Consider the following 12,933-nt stretch of genomic DNA (forward strand, 5'->3'; position numbering starts at 1 on the left):
GTTAAATGAGGGTTTCCAAGTTTGGCTCTAATACCATGAAAAAATTATTTTTGAATAATTCAACTTACATTTATATAGGAGTGACTACTTATAGCAAACCACAAATTGGGGCATGATGAAGGAAAATGCTCCACGAAAAAAAGTAAAGGAGAGATTTTGCATATATTAATAGATTCTCTTTATTACATCATACAAAAAATAAGAAAATATTCACCTTACAATATTTTCATAGATAAAATCTCTAATTAATTATAAATGACAAATCCACACCTATCAAGTCATGAAATCCTTTAGTGTCATGGGGATCATTATTTTTCTATGCTATCTGAGTAGTGATTTTTCCTTTAGCCCTCAGTAATGAACTTTTTAGTCATTTATTGTTAGGTAACATCACATTCTACATTTTTGAAGTTCTTCTCTTGTAAATATGTAACTCTTCTAATGCATTTACGTGAAACTATTCCTCTAAAAGAAAGTTTTAGCATTACATAAACTTAGGTTTTATTATGCTGTCATTCAAAGGTATGAGAGCTAATGTTAACAAGTAGAGGTAGGGGCGAAACTAGGGGACTGACAGGAACCTCCCTTAAATGAAAAATTTTCTATTTAGGCTCTTTAAAATTTTTAAAATTTTAAATTATTAAAGGTAAAATTGTACTTTGGCCCTTTTAAAAGTATAAAAATTGATTTAATTCTTTAAAATTATAAATATATAAACTATTAAAATGGTGAAATTATATTTTTATTATTGTAAAAATTACAATTTAATTTTGACCCCTAAAAAATTTTATGGTTTCACCCTTAGGTAAAGGGAACTATCTTATTATTCAGCCTGGGAACATATGCAGTTGGTATAATTTGCCATTTTCGTGAAAATAAACAAATATGCATTTAGTAAATTTTCTTTACATGATTTATTATATTTATGTATTGAAAGATTAAGAATTTTAAAAATATTATTTGTTATTCTCTTATATTTTTTAAGCAAACACCATGACTTAAAAATGATAGAAGCTTATTTATCACTTCGTAAATTTTCAATTTGAATAAAGATAATGGAAAAAGAGAAACTAAAAAGAAAATAATGTTAAATATTCTATTTTTATTATCACTTTCTTGTTTCGAGTTTTTATTTTCATAATTGATTTTATTGAAAGAAGGTATCTTAAAGAGGAGACTGAATTGGTTGATTATTATTAATTTTTTTTGTTCAGAGGCTAGTAATGATTATCCGTTCACCAAATTAGTTGTATACATATCCTTAAGCATCAAGATAACAACTTGTGCTTTCTCTATACATGCCATAACTCATCTTTTAACTACTATTTAGGGGTGAGCAAAACTCGATTCGACTCGAAAAAATCAAAAAAAAAAATTGAATTTCGAGTTAAACAAATCTAGTTATTCGAGTTAATCGAGTTATTTGAATCAACTCGATTTTTTTTCAAATTTCGAGTTCGAATCGAGTTAAGTTTTCGAATTCAAATAATTCGAATATCAAACTGTAATATTTTACTTTTTTACTTTTCTCTCAAAACTTTTACTCCCCTTCCCTCCCAACCCCCAAATCTACCCAAAATTCATTTCCCACCAAAATTTTACTTGACCATTTACTATTTCTCAAAATTTTACTCCCAAAACCCTCAAAACCTTTTATTTTCCCCCAAAATTTTTATTCCCTCTCACTTTTTCCCTAAAACTTTTATTCCCTTCCCATTCCACCTCTCATCTACCCCAAACCCTCCCCCTCCAATTTTTTTTAATATTTTTCCTCCAAAATTTTACTCCCCCTATTTACTTTCCCTCAAACTTTTATTTTTCAAAACTTTTTATTTTCTCCCTAAAATTTTACTTCTTACTCTTTACTCTTAAATAAAAATCAAAATTATCCAAAAGAAAATCACTAAACATAAATAGTAATAATTTTATTTATATCTACTATTTATATTATTAAATTAAATTTCACATTTTATATTATTTATATTATTGAATTGTTTAGTCATATTGAATATTTATATTAAAATTGAATTATTAATTATGCTATAAAATATTCGTGTTAAAATTTTATATTGGTATCAATTTCACATTTTATTTTAAAATAATTTTATTAAAATTCATATTTTTACATTTAATATATTTTTAATTCCAAAATATATAGTGACAAGAATATGAAGATAATTGAAACAACTAAGCATGCAAAAAAATTAACCAAGATATAAAAATTAATAAATAAATTATGAGGTGATGAAAGTTAATAAAAAATTTGATTAAGGTGGACAAATTTTATTACGATGGGTGACAGTGGTTACAAGGAGCCAAAATTATTTTTTAAAATTTAACTCGAACAAATATATTCGATTCGATTCGAATTCTATCTCACTCGACTCGATTCGAGAAAAGTTCAAATAAAGTTAGAATGATAAAATGAGATTCGAAAATTTGATTAACTCGAAAATTTTCGATTCGATTCAATCGAATGCTCATTCCTACTATTTGTAAAATATTTGTTGTGGGTAGCCTTCTCCAGTGGTTCTACCTGTTACCATAAGGTATTGACACTAATACTTTCCAAATTTATTTGATGGGCATTCAAGTTATAGGTTTCTTTCTCATAATAGGTTTAGTTTGTTAAAAGCATCATAGATTTGTGTTCTCACTTAGGTTATTTTGACATGCAGGTCTCTTGTCTTTCATGATTTCGTCGCTAAGACCCTTACAAAGGATCCAAGCCTACGCCCTACTGCATCTGAGATGGTGAAAGTACGGTAACATTTCTCTACCATTATTATAGGAATTTCATAACTTTGGGAATTTTCATCTCATTGTTCCTTATAGATTTATTACATATCTTGTTATTTGGAGGTGTTCGCATGTTAAATATGTTTAAATTCTTTTTTGCTACTTTTCAGTTCTCATATGTGCTAGTAAGTGTTAAAATATCTTACACTTTGACATTAGTGGGGAGGATTGACAACAAAAAATCCCTAAAAACAAGTGCTCTTGGATTATGACAATACCTCTCCCCCACTTTTGTTTTTTATTTGTAATTTAATTGAATAGGGACGTCCGTGTCCTTTTCACTCTAGTCATCTACCCCATTGTTGGGGATTGACCCGATTAAGCAACGAAAAAATAAAAAAAGACGAAAGAATTGAGAAAGTTAACACACAAATTTAACGTGGAAAAATTCCTCCAAAGAGGATAAAAAATCACGGGTAAAGATAATTTTACTATAATGGCAAAAAAACGAAAAGTACAAAAGATAGATATAAAAAGTAAACCTTGAAAACAAAAACCTTCAAAATGTAAATATAAAATTCTCTAAAAGTGTTATGAGTTTTAATCTCTAATGAGTGTATTTTCTAATATTATAAAAGAGCCTATTTATATAGGCTACATTAATAGGTCAAATAATAATAAAATAATTTATACTAATCAGAGTTTGATCGAAACAAATAAACAGAGTTTAACTGGAAGATTATTTCTTAAATTTGACTGAAATATGAGTTATATTTAACAAATCTCCACATTGACTCATATTTTCATAACGCAATCTTTTCCCCAGTCTGCCACAGACTTATCTTGAACTATGCCGGGAATTAATTAAGTCGAATCTATGCTTAAAAACTGGAAGACTTCTAGCCTTCGACTTGTACACTGCCAAATTGAAATTAACCCAGGTTAAATTTTCACGAACACAGTGTCCTAACTTTTCAAAACCTTCATCCAAAAGAGAACCTCTTTTTAACGAAACAGTCATACTTTTTCCCTCCTATAACCAAGTTGCCTTCACTCCAAACGAGTTGCCTTCGAATTCGTAACAGACGAGGGACGTCTAATTTCACCGGTCATTGTAGAACCTTTTAAAATATAAAAACTGTCAGTTCTTTTACCTTTTAATAAAATGAGTGCTCCACGAAATAATATAATTCTGCTCGACTTGATGTTGGTTTTGCATCCTTTTGAGTCTAAAATGCTTAAGGAAATGAGATTCTTTCGTAAATTAGGTACATACTTGACATCTGAGAGTGCCCTAATCGTCCCATCGTGCATCCTAATTTTAACAGTACTAATATTAATTACCTTCTGGATGAATCGTTTTTCATGTATACAACTCCACCTTCAACTGAACTGTATGTGGAGAATCGTTCTCTATTGGGGGACATATAGAAAGAACATCCCGAATCTAAGATCTACTCGGACTTAAGCTTGGAATTATTGCTCGTTGACAATAACAAGAAATCATCACTATTTTCAATTAGCACTAGTTACTTCTTTCTCGTTAATCTTAGCAACTCTTTTATTTTGTAGTTTATAACAATTTGCTTTGACGTGACTTAACTTTTTACAATAGCGACATCTTTTGTCTCGTTTTTTTGATGCTATCAAAACGGAAGCTTGTCTATTTACCTTGTTATCTGAATCAAATTTATTGTCGAGTTTATCTTTACTCAACAAATGATCCTTCACATCTTCGAACGAGAGTTTGTCTCAGCCATAAATTTGGGTCTCCCTAAAAGACTTGTATGAGGGAGGTAAAGAGCACAATAATAGCATAGCCTGAACCTCAACGTTTTTTAAATTATTTAAAAGAGTAATGAATTAACTGATATGATCTCTAAGAAGCTCACATTCGTTCATGCGAAACGTAAATAGACGTTTCAACACTAAACGGTTAGCAAGAGACTTAGTCACATAAATAGTTTCTAAACTTTTTCACAAGGCGGATGAGGTCTTTTCCATCAATACCTCCTACAATACCGTATTCGTGAGACACAACTGGATTGTAAATAAGGTTTTTTCATCAATCTCTTCTCATTCTGACTGATTTAAATTTTTAGGCTTTTTACTAGTAACTACCTTTTTCAGGTCGGTCTGACCTTGTCACAGATTGAAATTTTTGACACTATCGAACTTCTTAATGTCAAACCTTTTTGTTATTTCTGAATGGGCTGATCTACGAATTGAACTAGCTTTGATACCACTTTTTGAGGATCGACCTAATTAGGCAACGAACAACTAAAAGAGGTAGAAGAATTGAAAAATTGAACATAAAAATTTAACGTAAAAAAATCCCTCCAAAGAGGATAAAAAATCACGAGTAAAGATAATTTTATTATAATTGAAATTATAGATGACATAATAATCCTTCTCAGTATTTGAATCAAATGCTCATTTTGATTTTTTTACTGGACTACAGATTTATTTAGATTATCTACTATAGTAAATTGTCATTCTCGCAATTTAAACGTTCTTAAGATGCCACTTATTTTCAGTTTGAACATAGACAATCAATGAGCTAATATTTGCTTGTCACAATGTCGCTATGCATGTAAAATGTGAAAGGAAAAAAATACAAAAGATATAATAGTGAAATGTGAAATAAATTTTTTTATTTATTTATCGTTCAAATAAATAAAAAAACAGTTAGCTTACTACAATATGAGCACGTTTCCTAACATGCAAATGTTCACATCTCTTCAATCTATGAGGTGAGTTTTATGGTCAAAACAATGATGTCTGATAGGTCGAAGTTACCTTGCTGGTTGTCATGGGATGAAGCAAATGGGATATTAATATTTCAAATTCATCTTAGAGGGAAGAATAGAAAATTTCCGTGGAGCAAGTATGATTTGCCTACCCTTGAATTGAATGATATTTTAAAAGGCACTATATGTATTTCTTTGGATTTGTAAGCTGCAAAGTCGAATCCTCTTCCTGAAGCTCTGTGTGGCTATAATTGTTATATTTAGCATGGGAGGAGTTGAGTTGTGAGCCTGCAGTGTCAGACTATAATGAAAAGAATTAGTCTGTGCCAGCTCCATCTACCATTGCTTCCTGCATATTAATGGCAATCTCATGCTTACTGCTTTGCTCAAAACAACTATGCGCAAAATCCAAATCTTTTGGGTTTGGGTTGGGACCTTTTACATAGTACTAATCGGGTTAGTTTGTTTTTTGCCCTTGGTCTATTATTGTAGGGGTTAAAGTAACTGTCTAGAGTTCAGGTACCGATCATTACATGTAATGAACTGCATAGAGTTGAAATGAGGCTTTGCCAATAACCCAAAGGAGCAAGTGATTAAAGCTTTATGTTGGCACCTTAAAGTCCAGGGTTAAAGTCCTGTCGTCCCCTCCCCTTAAATTGTAATGTAAGCTTTGATTGTAACCCCAAAAAAAAAAAAGAAATGAGGCTTTTTATTTTTAATTTTGTTTTTAATAGCTAGGGGGAATGTTCCTTTTTCAATATATTTAATTACTTGTTTCTTCTCCACTTGCCTTTTCCAATGGCCTTTTTTTTGTTTGTTTGTTTCTTATAGTTTATGCTTTTGACATTAAATCATCATCTCTGTCTGAAACTTAGCACAAATTCATTGAGAAATGCAAATGTGGAGCTTCAGTAATGCTTCCAAAGATTGAGAAGGCGAAGCGAATAAGGGCTGCAATGGCTCAACAGGCACAAACTACTGCTCCCACCATTCCAGGACTTAATGTATGAATTTCTTGTTCTAAATGTGTATAGTCAATTTCTCTCTTTCTATACATGTCCATATAATTGTGATCATAGACCACACATGCGGAAACACAAACTTTTGTTCTGTGTTATGCATGCATATTTTTTCCACCTGGTTCTGACTACTCCCAACTTGGAGCAGCCACCGGAAGGTTCAAACTTGAATGGGGATTATGGATATACTGTTCCATCAAAGCCTCAGAATATGGGTCTTCAAGTTGCAAATCAGACTCCTGCAACTGGCACTTTGAAGAAGCCTCGCACATTGGATGGCGTGGAAGTGACAGGTGAAGGTATGGAATTCTTTTTTGAATGTCGTATCTAATAATCTGGTTAGATTTAAGTGGTGGAGCAAATGGTAGTCAATGCTTGTGCAATTGTATGTTTAGGGAAAGGGGAAAAGGAGGGATGAAAGGGGCATGCTGGAGAGATCTTTAGTTAAACTCATGGAATGTACTTTACACAATAATACTGGTTTATCATATTAACAGGGCTTGGAATCCATACTTTATGTCATATTCATGTGGATAATTGCGAGGTAAATGGTGAACTTTAGAAGATAGATAGAAGTGTACTCATTTTTCCAATGGATATCTTCCATTTCATAAATCTTATACAGAATAGAAGGGAAAATGGACAATGTTACCACCTCTTTTAATTGCTGTATTGACAGTTTTGTACACTTAAGAATGCTTAGATAGCTGACTACTCCAGGATGCTTGTTATGGACCTGATCTTAAAGTGAATGGTAGAACTACGACAATAATGATTCTATCTTTTACTTACAGAGTTGGAAATAATACCGAAAGATTTGCTGCTGAATATCTTTAATTAGATAATATCTGGTCATTCTGGTGGTATCAAACATATTGGGGATGCTACTAAAATGCATTTAGTCAAAATGGGGAAGAAAAGAAGCAATCTCTTTGGAGGCAGTATCAACTAGCCAGTTCTAAGATTTTCTTTGCTGTTTGTCATCTTAAATGGGGCAGACTGGAACTAACGTACTTTTATCTGATTTTATGAGCTTGTTTTCTCTTTATCTGATTTTATGTTCAGTGGGGGAGTTTGGCACTGTAATAGTTCATCCCGGGGATGAGTTGCAGAAGTCATTTGCTCAAAGTCAACCTCACAATGGTAAAGAAGCTTCAACTGCTATTGAACATGCTGAAAGAGCAGTGATTAATGGCTCAAGGCGCCAGTTAATTGAATCGCAGTAATTTCCCCCCTATACTCTTCAAAGTCAACCTCTAATTCTCTTGCGTTCATGCTTGGTTAATGTGAAAAAGGAAAAAAAATATTGCGAGTCTGTATCACACAAGTAGTGAAGTCTTAAATCCAGTTGCTAGTTTAGCATTCAATTCATTGGGCTTGTTTTCTGCTGTGGATAACAGAAGGGGTGCCTCAGCAACTGTAACTATGGAAGAATTACAATTAACGGCAAAGGGATCTTCTCCTTCAATATTTGTCTATCCTGAACAGAAACTAAGGTCAGACAGTGTTCCAGAGGCAAGGGGAAAAGGCAGCAATCAAATCAGTAGCGGCACATTGAAGAACGAAACTGTCAGCAAGAAAAAAGCTTTTGCTCTGCAAGATAAGGTTATTTTCATTCTCTAATCTATGTTTGCATCAATCAAAAGGTAAATGGTCCTTTAATTTCTCTATGGGAAAACAAGGTTTGACTTGTGGTCTTCCTGGAAAACAAGTTAACCTTGTTTGCTGAAATTAGTAACCTTGATTTTGAATTTGTTCTGCTTTTAGAATCCTCTACCCTCTTAGTCAGAGTTCTTAGCTTGAATGCAGGCATTAGGAACTTGGGTTTGTTTGTCGTGATATTTATAATTAATCAGTGCCTTTCGTTTCACAAGGCTTTCCTCGTTCCCCCATTTGTTAATTATCAAGTAATTGTGAGCTAACCGCTTGTTCCAGCCTGCTACCCATCACAACAAATGGTTTATGTGCTCCCATATTATTCTATTTTTACCTGTTGCTGCAGCTAAGGCGCCTGATTGGTTTTGCAGCTCTCTTCTATATATGCAGCAGGTAATACAGTACCCATTCCATTCTTGAGGGCCACGGATATATCCCCTATTGCCCTTCTGTCAGATAATTTCCTTGTGGGCATGTATCGGGATTTTAGTGGAACCATGGCACTGGAAGCACTTCAGGAACTTTTTGCTGGTGATGGACAATCAAAAAAAGGTCGAAGGGCACAAAATGAGGTCAATTCATCCTCTTCCCTTTCTTTTCTTTTCCTTGTCTATCTCTCTGTCAGAGGTTTATCAACTATTTTCCAGTTTATCATTCTGCAGATGCAATTTCCTCCAAGCGTTTACAAAAGACTCGCTTCAAGTCCTACACTGATGAATTTGGCGCAGGCCCTAGCTTACCACAAAATGTAATTCTTGCTAAATTTAACAACTACCAGCTACTGTTTTTTTTTTCCTTTTCTTTATATTAACTACTTTTGTCATCTATTCATTGCAGGTGCTATGATGAGATGCCTCTTCAAGAGTTGCAGGCAACTCAGGAGCAGCAAACCATACAAAACTTATGTGACAGTTTACGAACCATTCTCCGATTATAGATAGTTGACTACTGCCTTCTGTTCTATGCTTCCTTTCTTATCCTCTTGGATTTAAGATTTTGCAGGGTTATGCTGTGTCGGTTAACATTAGATGATGGCAAAAATGAAATGCAATCAAATTTTCTTCCATAGTGTGTCTCCTCCAACATATGTGATAAGAAATAAACTATGTTTTGTCTATTTCCGTACTAAAGTTCTGTCACTTACTAGTCTGTGCAAATATTGACAAACGATAAATCAAAGCTTTAGTTGACCAAAATGAGAAATATAAGTTAAAATAAACATGATTTTAGATCAGCAAGAGCTGGAGAGTGTTTTATACCATTTTACTTATTATTGTTCAGAGTGTTTTTGTAGGGCGACTGAGTCAGAAAAGTGAAAACCATCCAATCCAGCGGTTGAAGAATATAGCAAAATCCTTAAGAGTTTTTATTTAATTATTATTTTGTATTTTGTATTTTCCATTTTCCATTTTCCATTTTGGGAATGGCCTGGGAAATTATTTGATTAGTTATTTTGTAATTTTAATATTTATAATGACCATATTATTTTGTATTAGCATTTCCATGCATTTGGATTTTGGGCACGCAGACCGAACTGTTGAATCTTATACCAGAGCCATGGTTCCAGAAGCAGAAACTCTGGAAGCAAAGAGAGTGAAAAGTGAAACCATTCACTTTGTGTCCTCACAGCAATAGAGAAGATTGTCTAAGAGTAGAAATATACGGTACCTATTGTTGTATAAAATATAATAATATATATTGTATAAAGTATTTTCAAATAAAATATATACTAATAAAATTTTACATTATTTGTAATATTACATCAATCATACATAAAATGGAAAAAAGAAAGAAAGAATGTAATTGATAACTATTCATAAACCTTTTAAAGGAAACTTTGTGCTCTTTCAAAAAGGCATAGGCACCAAAAATGAGAATCGAGTTTTGAGAGAAAGATAGTATTAAAATTATATATTTTTTTCTTTCTTGTATGTGTCTTTGAATTTCATTTTAGTTTAAAACAATTCGTAGCGCAATACGAATTGTTCCGTTCGAGTAAAGGTGTTATATCTTAAGAATAGTATTTTTTTATTATTCAGGTGAAATAACTATTCTTAATATAGTTTTCTAAAACCCCTTACCTTTATAAAATATCAATTTCAAATCCAATCAAAATTTTGTTATATAACAATTAAAAATAGTTATTTATCCTATATGGGTCTTGAAATTGTGAAGGCACAAACTATCAATGTTGGGAGACTCAAATGATTGAATGGATGAGTATAAAACAGTATCGGTGTCAAGTTGGATACTTGTTATCTAGTATACATCTAGGTAACATCTCATATTATTTAGTGTTACTAGAATTTACATGTACACTAATTGCGACAAGTGGTGCAACTATGTTTTTTCTATAATTTTTTTTAGTTTTTAATTATCCATTAATTAAATAGAATAAAATAAATAATAAAATTATTAATGATTTTTAAAATTTGAAATTGAAACGTAAATGAATATTTTAAAAAATTAAATTTGAAAGTAATGGTAAATGATCATTAAACTTTTAATATAATTAAATAGAAAACTAAAGATTAAATCATATTATTTGTTATAAAATAAAAAGACAGAGAGTAAAGAATAAAGAAAATGGAAGAACAAAAGATAAAGCGTATTTTATTGATTAATGAGAATAATCTACAATGTTTCTCCAAAGTTTATGTTTATAAGCATAAGGTGTATAAAAGAAATGAACTCTACTTTTAATTATTATTAGAATTTAAAACACATCAAAACCTATCTTAATCTTGACAGACATCCACTTAATAATAAAATATTCATAATACTCCTCATTGGATGTCTATTGATAGATAATGTGTTTTATTAAAACTTTACTAAGATAAAAACCCTGTGGGAAAAAAACTTCTAGTGAAGAAAAAATAATACACATATCTATAATACGCATAATATGCTGCCTCATTAAAAACCTTACCAGAAAAATTCAATTGGACAAAACCTCGGTTAAGAAAAAAAGAGTACATTGCGTATTTACTGCCTCTCATGAAAACATCACATAATATCTCATGTTCTACTTATGCAATCTTGAATTCTAGCTTTTCAAATGACTATTTGAATGTATTGCTAAGTATTTATATCACCATTTTTTGAAAGTCACGAGTGAGGAAAATTTTGGAGAAATATATTTTGATTTCTTCATGAGTTTCAACAATAATCGTAGCAAAATTTAATCAAGATTCTTCTATAAAATATAAATATGTATTTTGGATCATTTTATAATCCTCCAACTACCACTCAATCAGTCAAATTTACCACATATGTTTAAATTATTTCAATTCATATAAATGAACAATTCCCCAATAATTTCAATATGCTTCTAGCATCCACCACAAAAGAATATTATATCTTTTTACAATCAATGTCAAGAGTTAACGAAAAACTTTATATTTTTATTTTGTTTTTGCAAAACTATATTTGTACCTTCCCACTGGCTTTGTACTTTTTGATATTTGGACTACTGGTCCAAAAACTCCACGAATTTAATTGTACTTGAGTTACGTCTTTCTATTTTGAACAATCTATTTCATATCTATATTTATCAATAGATTTATTCAAGATTCTCCTTTTATTTCATTATTTCAAAAATAATATTGCGTGCAAAACTATTGTCGACCACTTTTATTATCGGTTCTATATTTTCTCGAATTGACATAACGTATTGAGATTTCTTTATTTTCACTATTTTAATCTTCAGTTTCAGGTACCTTAATCTCTTCTAGAGTTTTAGTTATGTCTTGGGTCTCTTCTGGAGCACCTGCCTCCACTATATAACCATCTAGAAGAATTTTTATCTTTGGAATCGATCAATCTATCATTTATTTTAACTGATTGTCCTACTAGGATTTTGATCCAAATTAAAATATTAGATGGTATATAACACTTGGTTATTCTCATCAAGTTTATAAATACATCTGACAGTTAACTTGTAATAAAGTGAGTTATCCTTTTTAAACTTCTGGTTCAAATTACTCTCTATAAGGATCTAGATAATGATAACTTGTTACAAGCAATGATTTCATTCAGCTAATATTTTCGGTCCTTAATGTCGGGAAAACCATCAAATCAAAATAGTAAACACGGATCATGTCATAATTGAATCTTCAATACATTCAAAACATCAAATAATACAAGGAGACTCGTGATTAATATATATTCCCAACTTTCTTTGAGGACTCACTCATCTTTGTGTGTTGTAGTGGATCAATTGAAATATATACACACAAACAAAAGTTCAAAGATGGGAAATATTTAGCTTTTGACCAAAAACCAATTGTAATGGGGAGTATTTATAACTTATTGGTTTAATGCGTACAACACGTAAATCAATATAATATCATGTTAAAAAAGTAAGCTTAGTTCTCATAAGTAACGGTTTAGATATTAATCGAGACTTTCAATCAATAATTTTCTAAACCATTATGTGCATTAATAATAAGCTTTTACAAAAGTTTTCAAACTCAATCAATAAAAGACTAAGATATAAACTCATTAGCTTTATCAATATGAATTGTTTTAATTGTATAATTTAAAATTAATCATTTAAACAATTAATCTTGTAAACAACAAAGTTGTAAATTGATAACACATATGTGATTATTTTGTAGATGCATCTACCGAAATCATATAATATCAAAATCATCCACATGGTGGATAAATGAGCCCATATTTATTTGAAATGTAAGAAATTAAATCTCAACTTCACTAGTGAATTTCTAATAATCAATTTTCATTGAGAACAAGCAACAAATGTGAAC

At 31.1% G+C, this 12,933-nt stretch overlaps 1 protein-coding gene across 1 annotated transcript in view; it reads left to right on the forward strand.

Annotated features, from left to right (window-relative positions):
- The window catches only part of LOC105794245 (serine/threonine-protein kinase 1), a 31,731-nt gene extending 22,329 nt beyond the window's left edge, over positions 1-9,402 (forward strand). Inside the window, exons 11-18 of the mRNA XM_012623326.2 lie at positions 2,679-2,760; positions 6,365-6,493; positions 6,657-6,807; positions 7,574-7,730; positions 7,909-8,113; positions 8,536-8,736; positions 8,827-8,912; positions 9,002-9,402. Coding sequence (XP_012478780.1) covers positions 2,679-2,760; positions 6,365-6,493; positions 6,657-6,807; positions 7,574-7,730; positions 7,909-8,113; positions 8,536-8,736; positions 8,827-8,912; positions 9,002-9,101 — 1,111 coding nt within the window. The 3' untranslated portion in view covers positions 9,102-9,402. The remainder of the gene's footprint in view (positions 1-2,678; positions 2,761-6,364; positions 6,494-6,656; positions 6,808-7,573; positions 7,731-7,908; positions 8,114-8,535; positions 8,737-8,826; positions 8,913-9,001) is intronic.
- The last annotated feature ends 3,531 nt before the right edge of the window (positions 9,403-12,933 follow it).

This window comes from Gossypium raimondii, chromosome 3, assembly GCF_025698545.1.
Source record: "Gossypium raimondii isolate GPD5lz chromosome 3, ASM2569854v1, whole genome shotgun sequence".
NCBI lineage: Eukaryota > Viridiplantae > Streptophyta > Magnoliopsida > Malvales > Malvaceae > Gossypium > Gossypium raimondii.